Source organism: Piliocolobus tephrosceles, chromosome 5 (assembly GCF_002776525.5).
Source record: "Piliocolobus tephrosceles isolate RC106 chromosome 5, ASM277652v3, whole genome shotgun sequence".
Taxonomy (NCBI): Eukaryota; Metazoa; Chordata; class Mammalia; order Primates; family Cercopithecidae; genus Piliocolobus; species Piliocolobus tephrosceles.
In genome coordinates, this window is record NC_045438.1 from 140,556,757 (window position 1) to 140,583,858 (window position 27,102).

General features: G+C 40.8%; 1 protein-coding gene, 1 non-coding gene and 1 pseudogene across 2 annotated transcripts; 1 reads left to right on the forward strand and 2 right to left on the reverse strand.

Annotated features, from left to right (window-relative positions):
* Positions 1-5,215: 5,215 nt before the first annotated feature.
* On the forward strand, positions 5,216-6,642 carry LOC111525981 (protein Tob2-like). Its single transcript, XM_023191656.2, has one exon. It carries the CDS (start codon positions 5,701-5,703, stop codon positions 6,112-6,114), a length of 414 nt encoding a protein of 137 aa, XP_023047424.1. The 5' UTR covers positions 5,216-5,700; the 3' UTR covers positions 6,115-6,642.
* A 2,976-nt stretch (positions 6,643-9,618) lies between these two features.
* On the reverse strand, positions 9,619-9,966 carry LOC111525982 (annotated as a pseudogene).
* Positions 9,967-18,545: 8,579 nt separating this feature from the next.
* Positions 18,546-18,627, reverse strand: TRNAS-GCU. Its single transcript has one exon. It is a non-coding gene; the product is annotated as a tRNA-Ser (tRNA).
* Between the last annotated feature and the right edge of the window lie 8,475 nt (positions 18,628-27,102).

The window sequence follows — 27,102 nt, forward strand, 5'->3', positions numbered from 1 at the left end:
CCCAGCTTTTTTTTGTGGGGGGAGGTAGAGATCAGTGTCTCGATTTCTTGGCCAGGCTGGTGTCTAACTCCTGGCCTCAAGCGATCCTCCCACCTCGGCCTGGCAAAGTGCTGGAATTACAGGCATGAGCCACCATGCCCAGCCTTAAATAAACTTTATTGGTACAAAAGAGCATAATTGTAGGTGCCGTTAGTCATTCATCAGTTTTACTATGCCAACTAGAATGATGGTGTTGCATAGATTAAACTATATTCTGTTTGTTTTAACAGAATCTTATCATTTATTTTATTAAAGCAGTAAGAAAGTATCTTGTGTGTTAATGGAGGCTCTATGATCTGTTTTAACTCCCAAACGGTAGTAGCTCTGAAAATTTCTTTATTGTTTTCCTCAACCTAGCCTTCTGAGGGCATTAAATAAACCTGAGTTTTATGCTTTACTTCTATTTCTTTCAAATATCCAATAAGTATATAATCATCAAGAGCACTAACATGCAGAAAATTTGCTCAAAAATTCTCCTCACTTTTTCCACCATACCATGTTCACTTGCAAATTCCTCATTACAAACTTTCCTAACAAACTATGAAATGAGAGTAAATGCTCAACTTCTCTTGGACTTGAATAGACTATTTAAATATGTTATTCTTTTCCATTTTGGATGACCATCTGTGACAAGTAAACGTGATTTAATATTTGTATGAAACTTCTTAAATGTCTCACTGGCAGTTGGTTAGGGTCTCTCACTGGTTTACACGTGTTTGCTAAGTGGGTCAACTATAGGGCTGAGGCAGGCTCCAGCTCAGAGTCAAGTGGGCAGCACATTGGACTTCACAGTGGTTAAACAGCCCTGATAGAGACTAGCTTTCATTTGTCTGTTTCGGGGAAGATTCCACTATAGCAATACTTTGATGAGTGTCCTGGGACAGAAGAGATTATTTTTAACTTATAATTGGAAATCCCTACTGAATATTGAAAATGCCACACCAACTCAAAGACAAGAAATACTGACTGCAAGATCAACCCAAAAGGTTGAGGATTACCTGAATCTAGAAGCAGACATATTGGGATACTAACTCTGCTGTGGGTTATGCCATAAGCTAAAAAAAATTAAAATGAAATAAAGCAAAAAAAGAAAAAGAAAGAAAGGGCAAGCAAGAAGGAAGGAAGGAAAGAAGGAAGGAAGGAAGAAAAAGAAGAAAGAAAGGAAGGAAGGAAGGAAGAAAGAGAAAGAAAGAAAGAAAGAAAGAAAGAAAGAAAGAAAGAAAGAAAGAAAGAAAGAAAGAAAGAAAGAAAGAAAGAGAAAGAAAGGAAGGAAAAGAGGGAGGGAGGGAAGAAGGAAGGAAGGACTTGGAGGATTGGTGACAAAGAGATTATTGATGGAACTAGCTCACATGTGGATAGATCTTTTAGAATGGATACCAAATGTACAAGTATTTGTATCCTGTATGAATCTTCATTAACCCACTATGTCAGAGGGTTTCACAGTAAGCAAGTGAACAAGATGATGTTGAAAGAGAACATGGACTCCTCCTCTTCACAGCCTACTGGGATGTCTCCTTAAGCTTGAAAATAAAGGAAAAATTGTGAGTCCCTTCAAGGGAAATTCCGGGCACCCTGCAACCAGCAACTAGGGAAATAAATTAATAACCTGCTAAGCAAGAAGATAATAATAGCATAAACAATAGTCACTCAAGTGAGTCAGTCATGAGATGTTTGGTTCCTTATAGAAACTAAAGATAACATTTGGACATATGTCCTTGAGTTGAGTTGTTTTTCAGAAACCAGGACCTCCACCAGATGGAAAATGTTGGTCACTGTCATATAGACTTTGACAAACAGGAACCAGAAGATGGATAAGGAAGTCCTAGAAATTTTCCAGCCTTTAACTCACATTGGAGAACCCCTCATCCATGGCTTAAAAACTCTTGCTTGTAAGCCATCTTACAAAGATTTCAGATCTTAAGTGTTAGTGGCCCATTAACCTTGCTTGGTGCTCTGCAATAAATGCCTTACTTTCTCTCACTGCAAATCCTAGTGTCAATGTTTGGCTTTGCTGCACTGGAGACGCAGACCCAAGTTTTGTTGCTTAACAATCTGCTCTATGGATATCAGCAACTCTTTTTTCAGCTATTTCAGCATTTGCTCAAGAAACTTTTGAACATAGTGACCATGACTGCCATGATGAAGGCTGTACATAGGCTCAAAAAAACAAGACAAAAGCTTTTCTGTTGAAATCCATCTTGCAAGAGCCAAAACCAATCCTAATCCCTAGATATGATGTAATATCACAGTGGAAACAGCCAGTCACCTGATGGTAAATTGATTACATTCAACTCTTTCCATGATGGAGAGGACAAAACTTTTCTTCAAAGCAACAGATACTTTGGAATTTGGATTGACTTTTCATACCTACCATGCTCTGTCAGTACTGACTTGTTGAAAGCCCCACTTACACCAGCCTCAACTTAGGTGGGCATTAAAATATAATGATTTGATTTTTTCCTTTTTTTTTTTTTTTTTTTTTGAGACTGTTCAACTTGTTCTTGTAAATCCTTTCCTGTCCCTTAATGATGCCTTGAGCAGCTCCCATAGCTTTCTGGCAATTTTAAGTATTAAAGGTCTTATTCAGTTTATTTTTAATTTTAAATTTTATTGTTTATTGAATAAGTTACATAGCCAAGGATTCAAAATATAAGAGGTACAAAAGGGCATGCATTGAAAAATCTCTGTGATACTTTAAATTTTGTTATGTGTGATGACGATATTGTAGTTCTGTAGGAAAATGTTCTTACTTTTTAGGGATGGGTACTGAAGTATTCAAAGATGGTATGCCATGATGTCTATAATTTAATTTAAAATACTTCAGCAGAGAGAAAGAAAGGCGGGGAGTTAAATATGACAAAATATGAACAATTATAAAATCTAAATGATAAGTATATAGATGTTCATTACACATTATATAACGTAAACTAGAAATAAAATCCAATCCCCACCCCAACCCTGGCCAACCAAACAGACCCCTTGTGGCAAAAGTGATACCAGAAAAAAACTTAAAAACTGAATTCCCAGCCCTGACAGAGTGAGAGGTCAGACACAACTCATTATACCCTCCTCCCTTTTGTGGTTTAGACACAACTGATCAGCATTAAAGTTAAAATAGAGATCATTAGACTCATAGAATAGACTCTTTGTGGCAATAAGATACCAAATTATAAGCAGAACCTAAGTCCATGCCAGGGAAGGGTTAAGTCATGCATTCTTTCACTTAAAGAAGAAACTATGTTCTAACTGCCCCAAGGTTTTCCTTTTTCTCTGGCAGCTAAACAAGCACTGGCCCTGAGATAAGCAATATTCAAACAATTTGCAGCTACACTAGATGCTGACTAACTGTATCCTCTTCCACCAACTGTAACTATAGCTTTGATTGGACATGAGACTGATTTCAGTAGCTTTCTCCTGATAAGACCAATCATGGACTGATTCTAGCTCTTTTACAGAGATTGTGCACTTCTGTGCTCTCCTGTCCTAAACTGACCATTTGACATATACAGTCTAGTTGTAATACATGCAAATGTTAAGTCTCCACTTCAAAGTGAACATGTAACATGCATGTTTGTTCAATGTGCATGTGTCATGGCCCCTTCCTGAATATTCATAGCTCCTTCAGTAACCTGTTGAATATGTATGTTTGGTCAACTCATTCAGTATAAAGCTTCCACTTCAACCCCTCCTCCTTCAAAGTGCCTGTCTCTGGATGTGGCCGGAGGAAGGCTTCCCAGCCTGCAGTTTGGCCACCTGGCAGGCTGTAACCCTTAAGAAGAAATACAGTCTTTTCTCTCCTTTTCTAAATTTGTATCTTTTTTTTTTTTTTTTTTTTGAGGCGGAGTCTCGCTCTGTCGCCCGGACTAGAGTGCAGTGGCCGGTAAATTTGTATCTTGTGATCTTTTCTTTAAGCTAAAAATACATAAACCTTTGGGAGCAGATGTGTTTCCAAATTCAGGTTTTTTTTTTTTTTTTAATTTTAGAAAGATAATGTGCATACACTGTATATAATGTAACTTCCAGCAGAGTTTCAGAGCATATCAAACACCTCAATATTTCTGCTTTGAGATTTATGATTACTCACTTTAAATGAGTTAAAGGCTATAAAGAAGTTCAGGTTTTCCCTTCAGATAGATTGTAGTGCCAAATTTATGGAGGAAAGATTTGGAGTTTTTAGAATTTTATGGATTTCGGAAAAGGAAGATCTAACGTTTTCAACACTTAAGATCGGAAATCTTTGTAAGATGGCTTACAAGCATTTTCAAAATAAAAATTTTAACATTTTCAAAATAAAAAATTTTTAAATAAAAATATACAATCTATTCCTACCACTAGTCACCTAATTTCATTCACTAGAAACAGCCAAAGGTATTGATTTGTTTTTTTTCTTCTAGACAGGGTCTCTCTCTGTTGCCAAGGCTGGAGTGCTGTCACCAACACTGGAGTGCAGTAGCATGATCTCAGCTCACTGCAACCTCCACCTCCCAGACTCAAGAGATTCTCCCACCTCAGCCCCTCAAGTAGCTGGGGACCACAGGCATGCACCACCATGCCTGAAGAATTTTTGTATTTTTAGTAAAGACGGGGTTTTACCGTGTTGCCCAGGCAGGTCTCGAACTCCGGAGCTCAAGTGATCTGCCCGCCTCCTCATCCCAAAGTGCTAGGATTCCAGGTGTAAGCCACCATGCGCGGCCTTCATTTCTTATACAGCCTTTCAGAGATATTTTAGGTATGTAGAAGCAAATATTTATATATAATTTTGCCCTGGGATTTTACAGAAATAGTAGAAATTTTTCCTGTAGCCATACATACAAAGCTGCATCTCTATTTTGACAGCTGCATACTATGTCATTATGCAGCCAGTCCTTTATTGATGGGCAATTAAGCTATTAATATTTCCTATCACTTTCCATTTATAAACGCTGCTGAGCTTCAGACACTTATTATCTTACATATGTGTGAGTCTGTCTCTAGGATAAATTCCTAGAAGTAGAATTCCTGCGTCAAATAATATGCACATTTAAAAAATGTATAGACTTCGGGCCCGGGCGCTGAAAGGTAGGGGTCTTCCGCGGAGAAAAGCCAGCAGCTCGAGCGACGCAGGGCCAGGAGGGCAGGACCGCCCCGCGGCCGCAGCCCGGAGCTTCTTCAGCCCCCCGACACGGGCCACCCTCTGGTCCGTTCTCCCCGCCAGGTCGCCGCCCGCCAGCCCTCCATCCCCCAACCGCCCCGACCTCCTAAAAGCTGAAAGAATCATTTTTGAGAGTCATGACCCATAGCTGCCTGCTTCGTCCCCCAACCCTCGACGACGAAAAGGACTTCGGCTCCAGGCCGCGCGGCTCCGGGGAAGGAAGAGAGAGCGACCTCCGCCCCGCGCTCAGGGCCACTCTAGAGGGAGAAGCCGCCCCGAGGCCGGCAGAGCGCCCAGCCGCGGCGGAGACCTGAAGCCTTTTGGAGCCCAAGGCTGTGCACGAGCCCTGTGCTGATTCTCTGCCTAGGAAAGGACTATGCTGCTAGAGATCAAAGCACCCCTGAACTTCATCATTTTCTACTCTTGTACAACAAGCTACTCTGGCGCTTCTGAAAAAGAAATAAGAAGTCCACTGGTACCCTGACAAACCGCTGAAGGGCTCTGGCTTCCACCATGTCCACACTGGGGAGATGGTGGACCCCTTTGGGGAGCTGGCCGCCAAGCGAGGTGGCCTGGCAGTGGAAGATGTGCGGGCCACTGTGCCTGAGGAGATAAGCATATGGATTGACCCCTTCGAGGTGTCCTACCAGATTGGCGAGAAAGGAGCAGTGAAAGTGCTCTACCTGGATGACAGTGAGGGCTGCGGGGCCCTGGAGCTGGACATGGAGATCAAGAGCAGTTTCAGCCCTGACGACCAGATACTTGTGCCCATCGGAAGCCAGGACAGCTCCTTGTCCAACTCCCCGTCGCCATGCTTTTCCCATCACCCAGCCCCACCTTCATCCTCTGCCTCGCCAGCCCATCACCTTCACCATAGACTCCTTTGCTGCCACCAAATTAGGCTCCACGAAGATAAAGAAGAGGGGTGGGGCAGCAAGTGGTAGAGGAGCAGCCAGCGGTGAGGCAGATGGCCAGCAGCCACCACAGTAGCCTCCATTGCCCGCTTCAGCACCAACAGCTTGTTGAAACACAAGAGTCTTTGTCTATGCATGCACTGAACTTCGTCCCACTCACGGGGCCCTCAATCCTAGCTCTCGCCCAAGGCCACGTACAGTCTCAAGTACAACAGTGGTGGCTCGCCCAGTTTCTTCTTTGATGGGGCCAATGGCCAGGGTGGTGGCACTCCATCCCCCTTTGGAGGCAGTGGGACTGTCACCTGCAACAACAGCAGCTTCTGCATGGTCTAGGTATTTGGAGGCCACCCGCCTCTTCCTGGAGAAGCCACCCTTCATGGAAGGCCTCAGCTACAACCTGAACACCACGCAATATCCTAGTCAACCGTTCCAGTCCGTGGTGCTGGCCAACGGACTGTCTACCTGCCCTGGGGCCAGGCACCCAAGACCACAGAAAAGAGAAAGAAAAGGAAAGGCCAAAAAAAAAAAAAAACCAAAAAAAAGGAAAAGAAAAATGTACAAGAAGATTTTCTCACTCTCACTTCTAGAAAAAAAGATCTAGTGCAGGCACGGAATGGGAGGGGCTCCCAAAGCACCAAAATGTGTTTAACTTAACCCCCTACTACTTACAACTTGCCCATCGGCCTGTATGGTTTGGGTTTTATATTTATTTTTTCTGTCTTTGTTTTTTTAACATGTAGTTCTTTATATAACATCTTTAATTGGTGGCTTCCTTTGCTAAGAATGGTCCAGAAATTAATTTCTGCTCCCTGTTCCTCCCTTCCTCCTCACACTCCTGGTTTAGGATTGGTGTGTCCAAGCTCACATGGAAGGAAGAGCTGCAGCTGGAACCTGACTCTCCCTGGAACAGGGAGAGGCTGGCCTGTGTCACTGCCTCTGTCACCCAGCTATCCTCACACTCAAAGCCATCCAATCTTGGCAGGCCTTCTCAGGCCCTGCCACCGAAATAGGCCTGACTCCAGCCCCCACTCCATTTCAGGCTGGGCCACAAGGAGCTGCCAGTTGGCCACTTGACACCCCCCACACACACCCTAGAGCTGATGTCTGTGACTACAGTAAGGTTAGCATTTTATCTAGTTTAATTCCTGTCATCTCTGTCCTGAGGCCCCACCTCACCATTCCCTCCAGGCCCAGACCATCATCAAGGCCCTGGCCACCCAGCCACTGATGCATATGGCCTTTTCTTTCTCTCATGCAGCTTCTTCTCCCCTGGGCCAGAGAGGTGGTGTGTGTGTGTGTGTGTGTGTGTGTGTGTGTGTGTGTATGGTTTTATGTCCAGTTTTAAAGGATTCCAAGCCATGTGAAACTTACTCTCTAGATGTGATTCTGGGTTGCGACAAATGCTTATTAATGAGTGAGGCTGGGGAGTGGGCTGGGAGTATTAGCAGTCCTTTTGCAGTGTGTGTGGTGGGGTCACACCACTATGGTTAAGCCTAAGACACTCCCAGAGAGAAGCACTGCAGAAAGAACTGGTTTCCAGACTGCAGAGGGATCTGCACTTTTGTTTTTGACCACCTCCACCAGAAAAATAGGTTAGCTCTGAAGGGCCGAGGGAATACCCAAGCCTCTGATGCCTATGAGAAGTCCTTGGACTTCGACCCTCCTGTTGTGTGACCTTAGCCACGTGGGAAGCTGCTCACCTGAGCACCTATGGGGGTGAGAAGGGAGGCAGGGTGGGATACTGGAGTCAGCATCTGCATTGGGCAGCCCTGAGCCTGGAGTGGATACTTTTTGGTCTTTTGGTTGTAGATGTTATTTGAGTACATTTGTGCCCCTGCCTGATAGAGCTTCTCAGTACTTCCTACTATCCCCCTCACTGCCCTGACCTAACCCCACTGGACCTTAATACAGTGAGGGGTAGTGTCCTGGACAGGGACTCTGCACTCCCAGCTGACGTGTTTGGATCACAGAAGAGTGTTTGTTCCTCTGCCTTTGCTAGAAGAGGGTTTGTTTCTCCAACCCTAGAAGGCCAGGCAAACGTGGGCAGGAGCCAGGGGAGCAGGGTAATAAACATTTTATTCTTTGGCAAGTGGGGCACTTGGCATCAGGGTCCCATCACCAGAAAGCACCAAAACCCCTGCCGCCACACTCACTCCATCCTCCCCAGGGACCTCAAGTGGGCAACTGCTGTGGCTGTGGGTCCAGCCCAGGCAGGCAGTGCCAGCCTCCTCTCCCTGCAGTGGGCACTAGCTTTACTTCCCCCAGCAGGAAGTGCCCTGATTTCTCAGCCCAGCACTATCTGTTCCCCTAGACTTCTCAGGGGCCAGCCCAGTTTGGGCCACGCTGTCCCTCATTCACAGCTCCCACATAGGTGATAGGCCCAGCAGATACCTTCTCTCTGGGAAAGGTTGGATGCTGTCTTACATCCCCTTCTAGCCCTCCTATCATCCACGCACACAGGCATCCGCCCACATCTAGGTCAGCTTGTTTCTCACCACATGCAGGGAGAAAGGGGTGACCAATCCCTTCGTGTCTTTTGAAATATGAGAAAAACTGTGTGTTCAGGAGCATGACTTCAGTGCTGGGCTCTAGAGCCCAGTTCAATCTGTCTTGTCTCAAATCTAGGCATTTTCGCTTCAATTTTATTTTTTTAAGAAAACAAAAACAGAAACCTGCACTAATTTACATGGTTTCATAGGAAAACTTTCTAAAAATTTTTACATTTTTTGATGTCCATTTGTATTGAATAATTTGCTATACTTGTGAAATGTAAGAGGTATGTATAATAGATGTATATTTCTAACACAATAAACATATTTTTTTACTTTTCAAGATTTTTCCTTAAAAAGATGAGAGAAACATTTTTTTTTTCAGGAAAAACAAACTTTAGAAAAGAGAATAAAATCTTTTCTCCCCTTTCCCCATCCTGTCTCTATCTATCCCTCTTTCCCAGGAACAAATCAGAAGGTAGATTATCTTGTGAAGAACGTGAACTGTTAGTCTGGAATGATGTCTTTTCCTCAATGCAGTGAGCTATGGATCCTCTAGTTTTCTCCCTAGGGATGGGAAGGGGGCATTGAGGCAAGCCTAGAGAGGAACCAGGAGAGCAGGGTCATGAGCTTTTTTCTTTAGCGAAGGAAGAATACAATCAAGGGGCTTGTATTCAGAATGTTGTGCAATATTTTGGAATGGGACATTGGTATGTTTAGAAATTTTTAGTTTAAAAACAAAACAAAAAGATTTATGAAATCGGTAGAGTTTCTACTGTTCCAGATTGTTTTAAGTTTATATGGAAAGCATGATATATTATATAATTTTTAAAAATGTGTACATACTGCTAGATTGCCCCCAAAGTAGTTATAAAAATTTACAGCTCTCTAACAATACCTGAAAGTTATTTCCCCTCCTACCTTCACCGAAGTTTTTGATCTTTGACAGTCTTATTGGGAAAAAATGGCATATTATTGTGGTATTAATGAACGTTTTTTAAAAAACAAGCTCTGGCGAGTTTATTTAAAGAAATTTTTGCATGATTTACTTTTCACTAGTCTGTGCTGGCATGCTTCTAAAGATATCAGAATCACCTGGATCAATGATAGCCAGTGTGCATACTCTATAGTATTTTCCGCATCCTGTGGCCAGTTCAATATTATTGCTGCTATAGTGATGGACACCAGTTTTGGCCAAAATTGTGTAGTACTCTATTTCAGATTTCTTCAAAGGTAGGCAGTTGTTAGCGAGAATGACCAATTTCGCTTTGCCTTGTCTGATCATCTTCAGAGTCCACTTGTACCCCAGCACATCCTTTCCTCTTTTCAAAACAAGTTGGAGCCTAGAGTTGCTGGACTCCAGTGATTTTTTCGTTTTCTTTGCAGCCACCATCTTCCTGCCTTAGGTGCCAGATGGCCTCCAACCAAAAGCAGCCACCAGGATGCTGCAAGGGAGTGAGAAAGGAATATTTCTTTAAATATGAATGCGGTTGAATGAATTAGTATTCATGCATATTTCCTTCCTGTGAATTTTCTGTTTATGTCTTTTCCATTTTTTCTGTTTGTGATGGTGTTTCTTTTTGTTTTTGAGACATAGTCTCCCTCTGCTGCCCAAAGCTGGAGTGCAGTGGTGTGATCTTGGCTCACTACAACCTCCACCTCCCAAGTTCAAGCGATTCTCGTGTGCCTCAGCCTTCTTAGTAGCTGGGACTGCAGGCCAACACCCTGCTAAGTTTTGTATTTTTTGGTAGAGACAGAGTCTCACCATGTTGGCCAGGCTGGTCTTGAACTGCTGAACTCAAGTGATCTGCCCACCTCAGCCAAAGTGCTAGGATTAAGGCGTGAGTCATTGCAGGCGGCCTGTGATAGTATTTCTTTTGTTGACTTGTATGATTATCATGTATTAGGGAAATCAGTCCTTTGTGATAAACACAGAATTTTTCTATTTAACTTTGTTCGTGGTTTTTGTTATACGGAAATTTTAAATTTTTAAGTAGTTTAATTTAATAATCTTTTATGTTTTCTAGGTTTTCTGTGATACTTAGAAAGACCTCCTCATGCCAAAACTATAAAAGAAAATTCTCTCTTTTATTTATTTTTTTTAGTGCTTCTATGGGATTTTTTTTCTGTTTAAATTTTGAATTCCCTGGTTGTGAGATGTGAGATGTGGATTATGCTCTATTTTTTTCAGATGTCTATCTAGATATTCCAGTACCCTTTATAGCATAATTCATCTTTTCTCCACTGCCTTGAAATGTCAACTTTATCAAATGCTTAAATATTTGTGCCTGCTTCTGGATTTTCTATCCTATTTGTACTACAATGTTTTATTCGCTGTGCCTTAAAATATGTCTAAATACCCAAAAGGTGTATGTCTGCCTCATTATTCTTTTCTGAATTTTCTTGGCTACTAATGTTGTTTATTTTCCATGTAAACTTTAGAAGCAATATATACAGTTTGAAAACAAAACTCTATTTTAATTGATATTGGCATTATGTTAAATATGTAGACTAACTTGTAGAGAAGATTGACAAAGTGTTCTTTATATTCGTCTTGTAATTTCCTTCTAAATTTATTTCTCAATGTTTTATCTCTTTTGTTGCCATTGTAAATGGGGTCTTTTCTTCCACTGTGTGTGGGTAGGAAGGCAAGTGATTTATCTTATTTATTTGTATAAATATCTTTAATTTCATAAATAAATCCTGTGTACCTTCATATATCCAATGTAATGATACTTTTATCCCCTTCTTTTGAATTTATTTATTTAAATAATTCTGACTAACCCAAAACACTACAAAATTCTTGTGATGAAAGTGGACATCTTTCTAACTTGTTGCTAACTTCAAAGGCAATGCATATAATGTATTCTCTGAAAAGCAGGATGATGACCATTGATGTAAGTTAGATATGTTTTCTAATGTGAGGTAAGGAGCTATCCTCTTTTATTAAAAGTTTCAAAAATTACAACCAAAAAAATGGATCTTAATGCAACCAAATGCCATTTCCACATTTACCTAAATCCTTATATGCTTTTTCTCCTCACGTATGCTAATGTGGTGAATTATGTTTAAAGATTTTTCTATTTTAAATAATACTTACGCTTATCTCCATTTTGTCATTGTGAATTATTTATTCCTTTAGTGTGCTGCTGGATTCTGTTCGCTATCATTTTATTTAGGATTCGGCATAAGAAAGAATGAAAAATGGGGTTTTCCTATTGGTAATTATCTTGAGTTTTGAGATCACTCTTAGAATTGTTTCTGAAAAAAATCGAATATTCCCTTTGCTTTTTACATTCTGGAATCATTTTAAATGCATTGAAATTATCTGTTCCTTAATGGTTTATTAAAATTTATCTGTGAAACTGTTATGTCTAATGCTTTTTTCTGGGGGAAGTCTGTTGACAACTTTTATTTGTTCTATTCTAATTGGTATGTTTGATTTTCCATTTCTTCTAAAGGTTGTCTGGTATGTTTTGTAGAAATACATTGTAACCAGGTGTTTCAATCATATTGCAGAGCATTAAACAAAATAATATCTTTTAATTTCATCTGCATTTGCGGTACAAGCATTGCTACCAGCACTGACTCGCTGGAGTGAGAGCAGTTACAGGAACTAACCACTGAGAGAATGGCAGAGCTCAGAATAGAAACTGAAGCGGAGGGGGAACTCAACTTCCACCTAACACACGGTTTTGGCAGCGCGCGCTTTGTCAGCCAGGGTATTTAAAGTTCACGGGAACTAGAGGTGCAAAAGGAGGAAAAACCAACAGGCTGCGCGCCGGTGGCTGGCTGTAATCCCAGCGTTTAGGGAGGCCGAGTGGGAGGATCACTTGAGCCCAAGAGTTGGAGACTAGCCTGGCCAACTTGGCAAGACTCCGTCTCTACAAAACGAACAAACAAAAATCAAGAAATTAGATCTGGATCAAAAAGGAAATTCCTCGAAAGAAAAAGGTCCGGGCCGCGAGATTCTGCCAAGAGTGGGGAAGCACAGTATCCATTGCGTGGCCAGCCCGGATTGCACCGCCTGCTCTCACTGCACACTCCAACGAGTAAGAGGTGCTTGAGGAATATTTATTAAGTAGATCTTCCTCACTCTGTTGTTTTCCTGCTTTGTACTCTGATTCTTAAATTTTGGTCTTTCTGATTCAGACATTTTAAACCTAGAAGGACCTGGGAACGCATCCAGTAAAGATTACACGTCGTCCCACCCACTGCTCTTTGCTCTGAGATTCCATCCCCCAATCCCACCTTAGTGTCCTACCTTGAGGTTCCTGGATGGTCGCCAGAGAATCTCCCAAACCGTGAATTTCAAGAGTCTTTCCTCAGATCCTTAAAGGGCTACCCAAATGGTCCCGCTGGACGAAGATCAGATCTCCCAATTCCTTTGCCCAGACACTACTAACACCTCACCCCCACCCCCGCCCCGTGCTTTTTAGCACTCCGAATCCCCATCTCTGCCAGGCAAAGCATGACAAATCCTTTGCAGGTAGAAATTCTACCTTTTACTTTTTTCACAGTCTTCACACTACCGTCACCACTAAGCTCAACGCAGTAGGTGGTCAGCGCCGAATGTAACATTGACTTTGGAGTCCTATGTAAGTGACTATTAATTGTATTATACAGATTATTTATTTATTTACTTAATGCTGGATCTCGCACAGTCTCCCAGGCTGGAGTGCAGTGGTGCAATCCTAGTTCAGGGCAGCCTCCAACTCCTGCGTTCAAGCAATCTTTGCGCCTAACTAAGCCTCTCAAAGTGCTGGGATTTCGCGGGTGAGCCACCGTGCCCCACCCCAATTTTTAAAATGATATAAAGTTATATGCTCCTCTGCCTGCCAACCCCTTCAGACCTTGCAAAAGCAAATTTAGTATTAACCAAAAAGCCCTTGCACCCCCCCCCATTCAGTTCCTAAAAATAAAAACATAATAATCTGCAAGAGTTTGGCTTTGACGTGTATTCCTCAAAGCTACTTAAAAATGAATATATAATTGTATGTGTACTTCTAGACTTATATTTACAAAAACAGAAACTGCTACACAATATTGTTCTGCAGCACGCTTTTTATATCAGTTACTACCTGTCTATTTTATTCTTTTTGATGGTTGTATAGTAGTACAATTAAGTTGATGCACCATAATTTGTTTAACCAACCTTACACCAACCCTCTTTCAAAGGCTGCTACCTTGAACATTCTTTTATGCTCTTGTTCATACCTTGTTGAATGTATGCAAATATTTCTGTAGAACAGAGTTTTAGAAGTGGAATAGCGAAGTGATGATATCTACCTTTTAAAAAATCAGTTTATTGAAGTTTAATTTCCATTCAGTACAATTTACCTTTTTATATGTAGTTGGATGAATTTTGGCAGACACATGTAGTCATGTAAAGATCTCTACAATAACAAGATATACATTTTCAATTCTTCCTCACTTCTCTTTAGTCAGTCTTTCCCTCTACTCCCAGGCAGACAATTACTAATGTGATTTTTTACTTTATCTTTTGTCTTATCTGGAATAGAATCATACAGTACAAGCATTTAAGTCTCGTTTCTACTTTCTTTCACTTGGCACACTGCTTTTGAGACTCATTTATGTTGTGTTTATCTGGTTTGTTCTTTATGCTGCTGAATAATATTCCATTACATAGATGTACCACAATTTGCTTATCTATTCACTAGGTGATAGACATTTGGATTGTTTCCAGTTTTGGCAATTACACATAAAACTGCTATAAACATTTGTGTACAGGTGGACATGTTTTCAGTTTTTCTGAGTAAATATCTAGGAGGAGGATTATTGGGTCATGGAGTAAGAATATACTTAACTTCATTTTAAAAACCTGTCAAACTGTTTTTCCAAGTGGCCATACCATTTTTACATTCTTACTGACAAAGTCTGAGAGTTTCAATTTTTCCATACCCTCATCAACACTTAGTATTGGTTTTTAATTTTTGAAAAAGTTTTGCCATTGTAATAGGCATGTAGTGGTTTTAATTTGAATTTTCCTAATGACAATGATATTGAAGTTTTCTCATGTGCTTGTTTGCTATCTGTATATCATTTTTGTTAAAGTGTAATTCAAATCTTTTCCCCATTTTTACTGGGGAGGGTGGAATTGTTTTCCTATTGTTGTGCAAAATCTACACGTTTTCTCTGAGTCAGAGAGTTGTCCATTTTTACTAACAGTACCTTTCAAAGAACAGAAGTTTTTAATTTTGACTGTCAAATTATCAATTTTTTATGATTTATGGTTTTTTTCTATTTTAAAATCCTTGTCTAACGAAGTCATAAGGATTTTCTCTGAAGTTTTCTTTAAGAAATCTTAAAGTCATAGGTTTAGCTTTAGGTTTTATTTTGGTCTGTGGGCTGTTGTGAGTTAATTTTTGTATACAGTGTTAGGTAAGGATGGAGATTCATGTTTTTGTTTTGTTTTGTTTTTGCACATGGCTCTTGTCCAATTGGTACATCACCATTAGTTGAAAAGACTTTCCTTTCCCCTCTAAAGGATTAACTGAATCACCTTGGCAACTTTGATGAAAATCAGTTGATATCATGAGTCTATTTTTGAACTCTAATATCTACTTTTAAATTGTGATAAATGATAGGCAAATTTGCCATCCCCGCCAGAAAAGTGTTACATCAGCCTTACAACTGACTCCCAGTTCATTTGGACCCTTGCCTCTTCCTCACCAGAAACAGAAGTAGTACCCTGTGCTCCAGTTTCTCTTCCCTCAGCCCAAACCCAGCTCTTCTTAAAGTCTCATGAGCTGATGCCACTGCACAGCTTGGTAGCAGACAACATAGCAACTTCTATATTCACCAGAAACTCTTTATGAAGCAGCCAATTCATTTCTCTATGCTAGATATGTGGAGGCAACTGCTCTTGGGCTGGGTAAGGATTTATTACTGCGCTTAGAATCTGGGGATGTGAGTTCAAGACTCAACCAGACCTGGGGGTCTAGTTTTGCTTTTACCTCTCCAGTAACTGCTCATTTCTCTCCTTTACTGAGTAAAACTCCTTTCCAAGTTGATATATTTAATTCCAAGGAGTGAGAATGTTATGTTTCAAAACGAAAGTGTTCTCACGTTGTAATTTAATGCCTCTTCTCTGTGAATCAAGTTGGGCTGAGCCCTGGAGACCTCAGAAAAGGACACTATCTTAGGTTTATCAACTGCTTGGCAGCCAGGTGAAAAAGCCCGAATGGGAAGGTTTCAAAGGATGCGACACCCACTGGCCTCATCTTCCGAAGATCCTCGGCTCTCACTTTGCCCCTTAGCCTGCTCACAGACGCCCGGCCTCACCAGGTCACGTGTTGCTTGATTTGTATGCAAAAATTTTGTTCGTCCTTTATCTGAAATTCAAATTTAATTGGGTATTCTGTATCTTATCTGGCAATCCTACCGCGAACCCGACCTCAGGCCGGCGGAGGAGAAATTGCGTTCAGTGTAACTTCCTACCCCACTGAGCCAGAGAACAGTTTCCTAAGTGTTGGGAAGAGTGAAAACCTGTCACCATGAAAAGAAAGGAAGTCTCCAATTGAAAACAAACAAACAAAAACCAAAAGCTGTTAACCGGGGACTGGGAGGACAGGTAAAGCCAGATGCAAAGTTAACGGGAAACACTGTTTTCCAAGATCATGCAGCAGCTGTAAAATGTAGCAGTGGCCCCTCTTTGAGCAATTGCTGCCTTTTTACGAGTGCGCAGACCCGCTTTGCCACACCCATCCATGTACTACTGGGGATATCGAAGATCACCCTTTCCTTATGACCAAGCCCAATCCCTAGCTAATCCCCGCTACTCTTAACCCCGCCTCGGAAACACCAAGCAACCCAGAACTGATCCCGCTTCTCTTAGAGACTCCTCAGAATCCTCGAATAGGAACCCCAACCTTACACAAGACAGCTCTCTCTAGCCTCTTGTTGAACTGCATTTCTCCGTTACTCTGGAATACCTTGTCACTTCATCTATGTATTAAATCTGATTTTGGTTTGTTCCTGGTGGTCTTCGGCTAGTGTCTTTAACACCACATTACCGCTCTGTGGACACCGACAGTGCAGGAGTTAGAGGGATTAATTCTGGCGTTATAGACAGATTAATTCTGTAATTAATTATAGACAGATTAATTCTGGCATTATAGCCATCGCATCAGGCCAAAAGCTAATAATGCTTTGAAGCCAGTGATCCAATTTCAGACCTCTGACTTAAGACGCTTTAAAATTCTCATTCCCGGTGGGGCGCGGGGGCTCACACCTGTAATCCCAGCACTTTGGGAGGCCGAAGCGGGCGGATCACTAGGTCAGGAGATCGAGACCGCCCTGGCTAACACGGTGAAACCTCGTCTCTACTAAAAATACAAAAAATTAGCCGGGCGTGGTGAGGGGCGCCTGTAGTCCAGCTACTCGGGAAGCTGAGGCAGGAGAATGGTGTGAACCCGGGAGGCGGAGCTTGCAGTGAGCGGAGATCACGCCACTGCACTCCAGCCTGGGCAACAACGAGGAAGGCTCCGTCTCAAAAAAAAAAAAAAAAAAAAAAAAAAAAAATTCCCATTAAAAAAAAAATCAAATGAGTCGTACTCTCAAATCACACAAAGCTCAACACCATTAATGCCTAAAAGTCCATTAAGTATTGAATATTTATGAAGCCCAATGTATAAACTGCCAGTAGTTACCCAGAAAATCTGAAATAAACTAAGGTCACTGAGTTTATGAGAATCCAGATTCTCAATCACTTCCTCCTGCCTGTGAGTACTTAAGCTTCCATTTAGATGATCTGGGACAATGTTAGTTGAAACAACAATCTCTCTTGTAAGGGCTGTGCATAAGCAGGTGTGGTCTGACCTCCTTTTCACTTTGTTGGGAGGGTAAATCAACACAACTTATATGGAAGAAATTTGACAATATCTTACAAATGAATATTGCCTAGGACACAGTATATCTACTAGACATTAGTATTGTAAATATAGACACACACATAAAATGCTATGTTCAAAATTATGTGTGTATATATATATTCAGATACAGGTATGTTTACTGCTTTTTACAAGTAGCACCTATATATATTGTCTTACATCATGCTTTTTTCACTTAATAGTATATCTTGGAGAGATTAGTAGTCTTATATATGCAAGTCTTATAAATAATAGTCTTAATTTGTTTCTGGAAGGATACATGAAAGCTAATAAGAGTGTCCTACTGGTGGCAACGGTAATTAGTGACAAAACTTTGCTATACAACTTTTCATACTTTTTGAATCATGTGAATGCAGTACTTATTTTAAAAATGAAAATAATTAAATAAATTGAATAAAATTATGTGTGTTCCTTTTTTTCTCTCAAAAGATCAGCCAAGATGGAAGTTACAAATAGAAACTATGTAATATTGACATTCTTCTTTCCTTTCTCAAGAGGAAATACTTTAGTACTAACTAGAAATGTTCTATGGAATGTATTTGTAAGCTTTGTTATATCTCTATGAGACACTCTCACTCTCCTTCCTTTTTCAAAGACAGGGATCCTTAGACAATAGTGACTGCTTTAAAAGTTAGCATTAAGATAATAAATGAAAATTGCAGTAGAGGTATACAATTAGGCTGAAAATGCCTTAAGTAACCCATATGGTTCAATACACATAATGTTGTGTATGTAACTCTTTATGATTTTATAAGTACCTTTAACTTTTTTAGGCAATGGTTTTCTTTAGCCCTCAATTAAATCTTCAATTGTTGCCTCAATGGGGAATCATGCTAAGTAAAACTTGTGAAGGAATGAAAATTTGAGTGAGAATGAAACATGAATCAAATAAATCAACTAACAAATTACATTCACAGCAAAGACAAGTGTTACTAAAGAAGCAGAGAACAGGAAAGATCAGAGGGAATTATTGAAATGGCTGGTGAATGGGGAATGAATTCGCCAAATAAAGTGTTTACCACATCATTTGATTCCTGGAACAAAACGGTTGCAAAGCAGCCGACGAGGATGGGATTCGAACCCACGCGTGCAGAGCACAATGGATTAGCAGTCCATCGCCTTAACCACTCGGCCACCTCGTCACACAAAGAATTGACAGCTTGAATTTCTTCCTCTGTGTAGTGCTCCCAGTGAGTCTTGTAGCAACACGATCTAATCTTTTTTTCCTGGTTTAATCCCCATAACTACACTCTGACTCAGGTGTCTTAATTAAGGCACATTTCACAACCACCATAAAGATGACGGATGTCACTTAGAGTAGTGAACTTACTTGGCAAATATCTAATAATAGGTTGAACCAGTGCCGGCATTCATTGGTAGACACAAATCAGCTGCTTCGCTGTTGACCCGGCTCCAGTTGGCTGACCTGCATGCCCCTCGAGACATACGCTGGGACCTTCGCCGGGTCCTTTTGCCGCTTTATTCTGCATTCGAGAGATTGATTTGCTTCCCGATCTAAACTTTGTCCTTAGATTCCTGTTTTATGTGACGTACCAGAAACCTGACTGTAATTCCTTTTCATTTGCTTCTGTAATATCCCCGAGGGCCAGGAGATGCCCTCCTTTCTCTTTTGTTACTTTCTCTAGGTGTTGTTATTGATCAGTCTATGATAAATCAGCAACAGGTGAGAACATGCTTTTTTACAAAAATTAGAGGCGCACAGGCGCCCCAATGGCGCTCCTGTTGGCTTTGGTCAGTACACTGAAAGAAAGAAAATCTTTCTGTGTCTAGCACAAGATTGGCTCAGTCCAGTTGCTGCCGACACTGGGAAGGGCCTGTGGGGTGGGTAACTCCCTGGTGCGGGAGTCAGGATGCATGGTCCTAATTGTGGCTCTTAACTAAGCCACCTCACTAAATCCAACCCAACTTGGGAAGCAGAACAGTAACCCCTAACGTTCCTTCCAACTCTGACAACCTCAATTATAAAATGATCATAAAGAAAAGAAGCCTGAGGCTGGGTGCGGTGGCTCACGCTTGTAATTCCAGCACTGTGGGAGGCCAAGACGGGTGGATCGCTTGAGCTCAGAATTTCAAGACCAGCCGGGGCAACATGGAGAAACCCTATCTCTACAAAAATTGCAAAAATCAGCCGAAAGCGGTGGCCCGCACCTGTGGTCTCAGCTACTCAGGAGGTTGAGGCGAAGGATCGCTGGAGCACTGGGGGCGTAAAGGCTGCAGTGAGCCCTGATTGCAGCCATTGCACTCCAGCCTGGGCCACAGAATGAGACCCTGTCAAAAAAAAAAAAAAAAAAAAGAAGGAAGGAAGGAAGGAGAGAGGGAGAGAAGGAAAGAAGACTCTTAAACTCGTTAGAGTTTGTGTGCTTTTTGATATTTGGTGCAGAATTTTGGAGGGGAAAGTTTTCTTTTCTACCAGAAGAATGTTCGTGCTTTTTTCCCTCCCTGTGAAATGTCCTACCTCTGTTCTCAGTTTTGTTGGGAGAGGCTTTTTTTTTTTTCTCACACCCGTGTTAAACATTAAAACTACCAAATGTCCACCAAAGTGGAATACTTAATTAAATAAATTATGATTAAGCAAAACATTAAAGTGGTATGTGATTATTAATAAAAATAATGCCGTTCTATACATAGTAGTTTGTAAATATTCTCCCACTTTTTTTTTTTTTTTTTTTTGAGATTGAGTCTCGCTGTGTCGCCCAGGCTGCATGCAGTGGGGTGATCTCGGCTCACTGCAATCTCCAACTCCCGAGTTCAAGCGATTCTCCTGCCTCAGCCTCCGGAATAGCTGGGATTACAGGCACATGCCACCACGCCTGGCTAATTTTTGTATTTTAATACAGATGGGGTTTTGCCATGTTGGCCAGCTGGTCTCCAACTCCTGGCCTCAAGTGATCCGCCCCACTCGGCCTCCTAAAGTGCTGGGATTACAGGCATGAGTTACTGTGCCCAGCCTATTTTCCCACTTCTAAGTTTTAAAAAAAGGCAAGTTGCAGAACAGTATGTATAGTACAGTTGTTTGTTTTAGATGATAGAGAGTTTAGATATTTAATATTGGTGAGGGGCATTTAGCTTCAGCCTCAGTTTTATGAAGGTTCTGAACATAGACTTTTCATGTTATCTTTAAAGGAGTATTGTGTATGTATATCTGTGTATGTATTATACATAAAACTACTGTGTATTTTTTAAGAGCGAAATTAAAGGTTTTCAATATTCCCAACATTTTCAAATCTTATTTGGGATTTTTTTTTTATACACTGAAAATGAAGATGTCATGAACCTTTTGGACTTCTGGAAGGTTCTGCTTGATATAAACATTAAAAAAATCCAGAAGGATATATACTACATGTTAATAGCTGGTATCTCTAAGAGTGGGACTATGAAGCTTTTTAACTTTCTATATTAAACATTTTTTCAAGATTTTACTTTTTTCATGATGAATACGTTACTTAGTAGTTAATTTTTTTAAAGTAAAGATAAATTTAAACAAATTACTTAAGGCATAAGAGTGAACAGAGTCAAATGCAGCTGAGAAATAAAGTATAATATTAAGAAATGACCATTAGATTTACCAATGAAACCATTTTATGTAGGACAAGATGGAGTTTTGCCCTAACATCTTGCAGTTCAAGCTGCAGACACTAACCATAAAGGGTCTGATTCCACAGACTGCTTCAGGACAGTGGAAACCCTTCTTTTAATTATGTTCTCTAGTATAGTGATTCTAATTGCTATTTTTTTCACCAGGTCCTGCCTGGGCTTTCTTCTTACCAAAGCTTTCTAACTTCATTTTAAAATTCTCACTAAGTTACAGGGGATCAGGACTATAGTTTCCCTCCTTTTTTCATTGCAGATCTGGGGTATATTTCCCATTTCCACAGGGAAAGCAAATGATTTCCAGGAAAAGATATTTGATTACAAACCCCTTTGAAGCAAAGTCTCAGCAGAATTCTCATTCAGCACTGTGCATTAGTTTCCCACGTTCCAGTTCCTCTCCTGGTAACCTGATACCTAACCCTTCAACTCTGAGAGCCTTCAGATGATCTCACTGTCCTCTGTGTCTGTTCTGATTTTCTCCTCTTTCCTGGCATGAACAAATGTAGCTAAATCACTGAGTGGTCTGGGGGATTTACTGTTTCAGCTTGGACCATCTTAAGATCATTTTTTAACATTCTATAGTTTCAGAAAAATGAGGGATTGCTGCATATCTACTGGACAACAAATGTGTATTTGTGTGTGATGAAATCACACCATCTATATCTGTTTTCTCAACAGTTATTTAATAAATGCCTCTTCTATTCCAGGTGCTGTGCTATGCAAAGTTTATACAATATAGTGGGGAAGACAGACATGAAACAAAAAGAACACAAATAAATACATGATCACAAATTTTATTGAGAGATGTGGAAAATGTACAAAATGTCATGAGAAAAACTACAGGTGAGAATTAATGTAACTGGGAGATCAGAAAAGTTCTCTCCAAATAGATATCCTTTGGGTGAATGAGCAATATTAGGACAAAACCTGAGAGAAGAGTAGAAGATAGGGTGGGAGAAAATGAAACAGAGTGTTCTAGGCAGAATGAAAAACATGTGTGAAGGTACCAAAGCAGGAGGAACTGGGAAAGTTAGAAAATTGAGCGAAGGTCAGTGTGACCTGAACAGAACTGAACAAGGGAGACAGTCAGGAAATGCGACTGGAGAGATTGGCCAAATCTCACAGGCAATACACACCATCTTTAGGATATAAATACTGTAATACCCAAATTGCAATGGGAGCCTACTGAAGTTTTATAAGTAGGGAAGAATGTGACCTGTTCAATTTTTTTTGAGATGGAGTCTTACTCTGTGACCCCAGGCTGGAGTGCAATGGTGTGATCTTGGTTCACTGCAACTTCCTCCTCCTGGGTTCAAGCAATTCTCTTGCTTTAGCCTCCTGAGTAGCTGAGACTACAGGCACACACCGCCACTCTTGGCTTTTTTTTTTTTTTTTGTATTTTTAGTAGAGGCAGGGTTTCACCATGTTGGCCAGGCTAGTCTTGAACTCCTGACCTCAGATGATGTTTCACCTCAGCCTCCCAAAGTGCTCGGATTACAGGCATGAGCCACCGCTCCCAGCCCTGTTTAATTTTTTTTGAAAGATCATTCTAGCTGTTCTGGAGAGACTAGGTGTCCAGAAATAGTTGTGAGTAGATCAGTTGGGAAGCCAGCACAGCAGTTGTCATGAGAGGTGGTGGTGGCTCAGACTAGGAGAGTGGCAATAGGAAAGGAGAGAGATGGACGGGTCCAAGACATATATTGGAGATAAAATGGTGGACACACACTGTGAGCAATGAGTAGGGTGAACAATTCATCCTAGTTTGCTGGGAACTTTTCTGTTTCAGCACAGAAAGTTCCATGTCTTTGGAAGACCCCCCAGTCCCAGGTAAACCTAAACAGTTGGTGACAGGGAAGGACCAATGATGAGTTTCCTGCTTCTTGCTTGAGTGGTGGGGCAAGTGGAAGTAGTGTTTATTAAAACTGGAAAGACTGAGGAAGTGGTAGGTATTGTGGAAATGACAATTTAGCTTTTACGTGTTAAGACTCGTCATAAACCAACCTATGCAGGCCGTCTGCAGTAGAATGATTTTTCCTTTGACTTTGAGTCAGGAGAAGAATTTGTTATTTCAAAAGACTATAGGAAATATGAGATTTATATCCATCATGGGGAACTCTCCTTATTCAAGATTTTAACTACCAACGATTAATATTCTCGAATTTCTATTTCTTGGAGTAAATCTAATTTACAGGAAATCATTTGCTGATTCCTTAGCTTATTTCCCATTTTAAATAAATATATTCTTTATTTTGTCCACTTTTCTAAATACTACAAGGGCAAGTTGTACGTATTTAGTTTAGTCAAAAGAATAAAATCTTAAAAACAAAATATCTCCAATCTTGCACAAGTTTTAACAGCTAATTTTTTCGTATCCACATCAACTGGAATAAAAATAATTTATTAGCAGACGTCTTCTTAGCAAAGGTGACAGGTGAGCCTTGAATACTAAAGATCCTAGGTGCAAACCTCTGAAAAGAGTATGTTTTCACCAAAGTAATATTCTGGGTTAATTATAAAGAGTACTATGTGAAATCCAGGGAAAGGAAATTTTTAGGAGACAAATGCAAGGCACTCAATTAGAGCAGAGAGATGAGGGAAATACCACACTCTGTCAAAGACATTATATTTAGGTGACTCTGTTATTGAACAATATTGTGGATTATGTTCAAATTAAATAGGGATAAGATCAGTATTTAACATTGGCCAATAGAAGGAAAATTATCTTGCTGCCCATGAAAGTAAAAGTCTGCCCTAGCAACTTTGTGCTATGAAGTAATTCACCTAATCCTTTAAGTCCATTCTAAGAAAATTAACACACTGGTGAAAATAGGAAAAAACAAATCTGAGAAAGCCGTTTTAAAAATTAGACATTCCCAGTAAATAAGCAGTAAGATATAGTATTTTAATATATAATGTTTTAAAATGCTATTTCTCAAAATAAAATTAAAAAGCTCTCACTTTTACACAGTGAAGTTTTTATGAATAAAATTATATGCTTGCTTTAAAATGCAGAAGGAAAAAGTTTGAAATATATATAAAATATTGACAAAATATTGTTAATTCTGAGGTTGGGTGATGGATATACGAGGCTACATCATATGAGTTTTTTCCATTTTTTTTTGTATTTTACATTTCCATAGTGAAAAGTTATAATATGTTTAACCCCTTTTTTTTCGTTGAGTATCCCAAATGTTGCAGTCTCTGCACAGAAAGAATTAATAAAATGGTCAGGGAGAGTGTCAGTAGATAAGCAAACACACTATGCTGACAAGAAAAGCAAAGGCTGAGTGAGGCTTAATACCCTATTTGTCGGAAATTCCTCGACAATCTAAAAAAAAAAAAAGTAAATGAGACTACAAAACTGAAGAAACATCACCTTTCATGGGATTCAAACCTGTGCAGAAAGTTCTCACTGGCCTGCAGGCTCTCGGTAGTTGCGACCCCACGCTCTAAGCTGGGGCTTTATGTGTGTCAAAGTGCAGGAGGTGGAGGTGCACAACTTGGTGGCGACGCCACGAAACCTAACATGCTCCACGAGGTCTTGCAGGGGTAGGGGCCGGGGTTTGGGGAGGGACGTCTCTGTAGATTTACTTTATTCCCGGTTCTGTCTTCCAAGATCCCTCACACGTTAACAACAACAATAATAATGGCAAACACCTAAATAGTGCGGACTCAGGCTAGCGCTCTCGCAAGCGCTTTCCGTGCATTAATTCATAGAATCCCAGAATCACCCTTAGAAGGTGAGTGCCTGCCCAGGATCACGCGGCAAAGAGTGGCCGAGCTGAGGCTTTCCCCGGGTCTGTTTCTACGGCCATGCTCTTAACCATCACGCCGTATTTTAGACGCGAGAATCTTAAAGTATTTTTCCCCAAAGCGCAATGGAGACGCAATCGAGTTTGAGTGGTTTGAGTCTGGGGGAGGGGGTGGGGTGTGAAACCCGTGGTGTCAAAAAATCAAAAGCGGAACAAAGCTTTTTGAAGACCAGAAGCCACTTTTAGGACCCAGTTTCCCAAATATCAACCAAAAGCTGTAAAGCGAAGTTTGCTCAGTGAGCAGCTAAGGAGCGCCCTGGGTATCTCCGGTGGCTTTCGAACCACGCTACTCCGAGCCGCGGCTCGCTCGGGGGAGGGAGTTGGGTTTATAAACAGTTCCATGCGCTGCCCCGCGGCCCTTCCCCTGGCCACAACCTCCGCATCCACCCAAATCAGCTGCCCCTGTTTGCAGCCGCGAGGGAGTCGGGGACCAAGTCCTGACCACCGTCTCCTAGAGGATTACATGTCCCTGCACACACGGAGAATAAAGCCGAGAAGGATAAGTGGTAAATTATAGGGAATTTGGGCGGTGGTGACATCGTTAACGCCATTCTCGCCCTGCTAGGACGCGCACTTTGCGTTTCTGAAATTATCAGTCTATAGTGTGATATCCCAGGAAAGCTGCCCGAGTCCTCCCATTTGTTAAGTACCCTTCGATTCATTCTATGGGTAAATCAACTGTTAGTAGAGGAAATTGAAATTTTTTAACTATTCAAAGCCGTGAGTGCGGGAGCGGGATGTTAGGGTGGATGGTGACCAGGAGGAGTTTCCAACATTTTTCCATCTTAAGATCTGGAGCCCAGCAGGGCCATAATTTTCCACTCACTTGTGATTGGTGCCAAGTAGCTTTTGGACATTCCAAAACCACAGATGTTTCTCTCAAATTGTCCTCCCACTCTGTTAAAATCTGTTGGGGAGCGTAGCTGACTTGCTGTCTCACCAGAAACGCGAAGAAGGTGGATGCAAGAAGGGCTCTGTGGAAATTGATCCAGTACTGGAGCACTGCCTGAGTGCTGGGTTTAACAGCCCTTATCCAGTCAGCCAGATGAGGCCCGTTCTGTAGTTGAAGGAATTGCTTTCCCAGACTCTAATGAATCAGTGCTCACTTGTGATTTTGCCCTAGTTTATTTTTATTTTTATTTTTAAGATTGTGGTTACCTTAAAAAAAAATTACAAACATTCCTAAAATTCTTCCTTTAACATCCCTTTTAGTAGAATACAAAACTGTCATATACCCAGAGTTAAATAATAAAACCCTAAAATATTTTTTCTTTCTCCGTTTTCTGGGAGTGTCTGTTTGCCCTTGGTGAGGATCTTTGATATGGTTTATACGATTGTATATTGGTTGATAATCCAGTGCTGAAGGCTGGGAACCAGCATTTCCAAGGAGATAAGAATTCCTTAGAAGAAATTACATTAAACTTTGATCCTTGACTATTTGTCTTATTTACTATTTGGAGACAATTCTCAGAGAAAATGTCTGCTTCTCAATAAATTGTGGCAAGAAATAAGCCAAACATTCTTCTTACCCTCTCTCAGTTGATCTTCCAGCGATGAATCTTTGATATTTTCCACTATTTTTTATTTCCCCCAATTTCATTCAAAACGTTGTCTTTATTTGTGATTTGCATTCAGGTCTTTCGAATTGTGGATGGCAGTTGCTCTCCTAAGTAGACACTACCTTACTTTTTCCTGATCTCTAGAGTTTGGGCCAGACTTTTGCTTGGTTGTAGATGTTCTTAAGTGTTAATTTCTCCTAACTGGCTTGAAATGAGCAGATGATTAAATAAGAAGGTAGCTGGTCCATCAAAGAAAAGTTATGTCATCATCCAACTTGTATTAGAGACTAAGAATTCATTCAATTAATGTTACCCAGTCTTCAAATTGTTCCACTAGTATAATTTGATTTTTAAAATAGTGATACCATAGCTTGTCCAGCAAAGGGTTGGCAGATCCTTGACACTTTTCACATTTTTGTTTTGCAACACTCTTTACTAGTTGCCTAACAGGGTAATTGTTTCCTAATGGATTCTCTCTGAAAGAGAAAGAACAGCCTCTGCTAATTGGGAGTCTTCCTCACCTCTTTTCTTTTTCTAAAAATTAATTTTCTTTAAAAATAATCTCTGTTCAATTTTACCCATGCGCAAGACTGTTCTGTTGGAGATGGCCAAAATAAAAATTGAGCTTTAAACA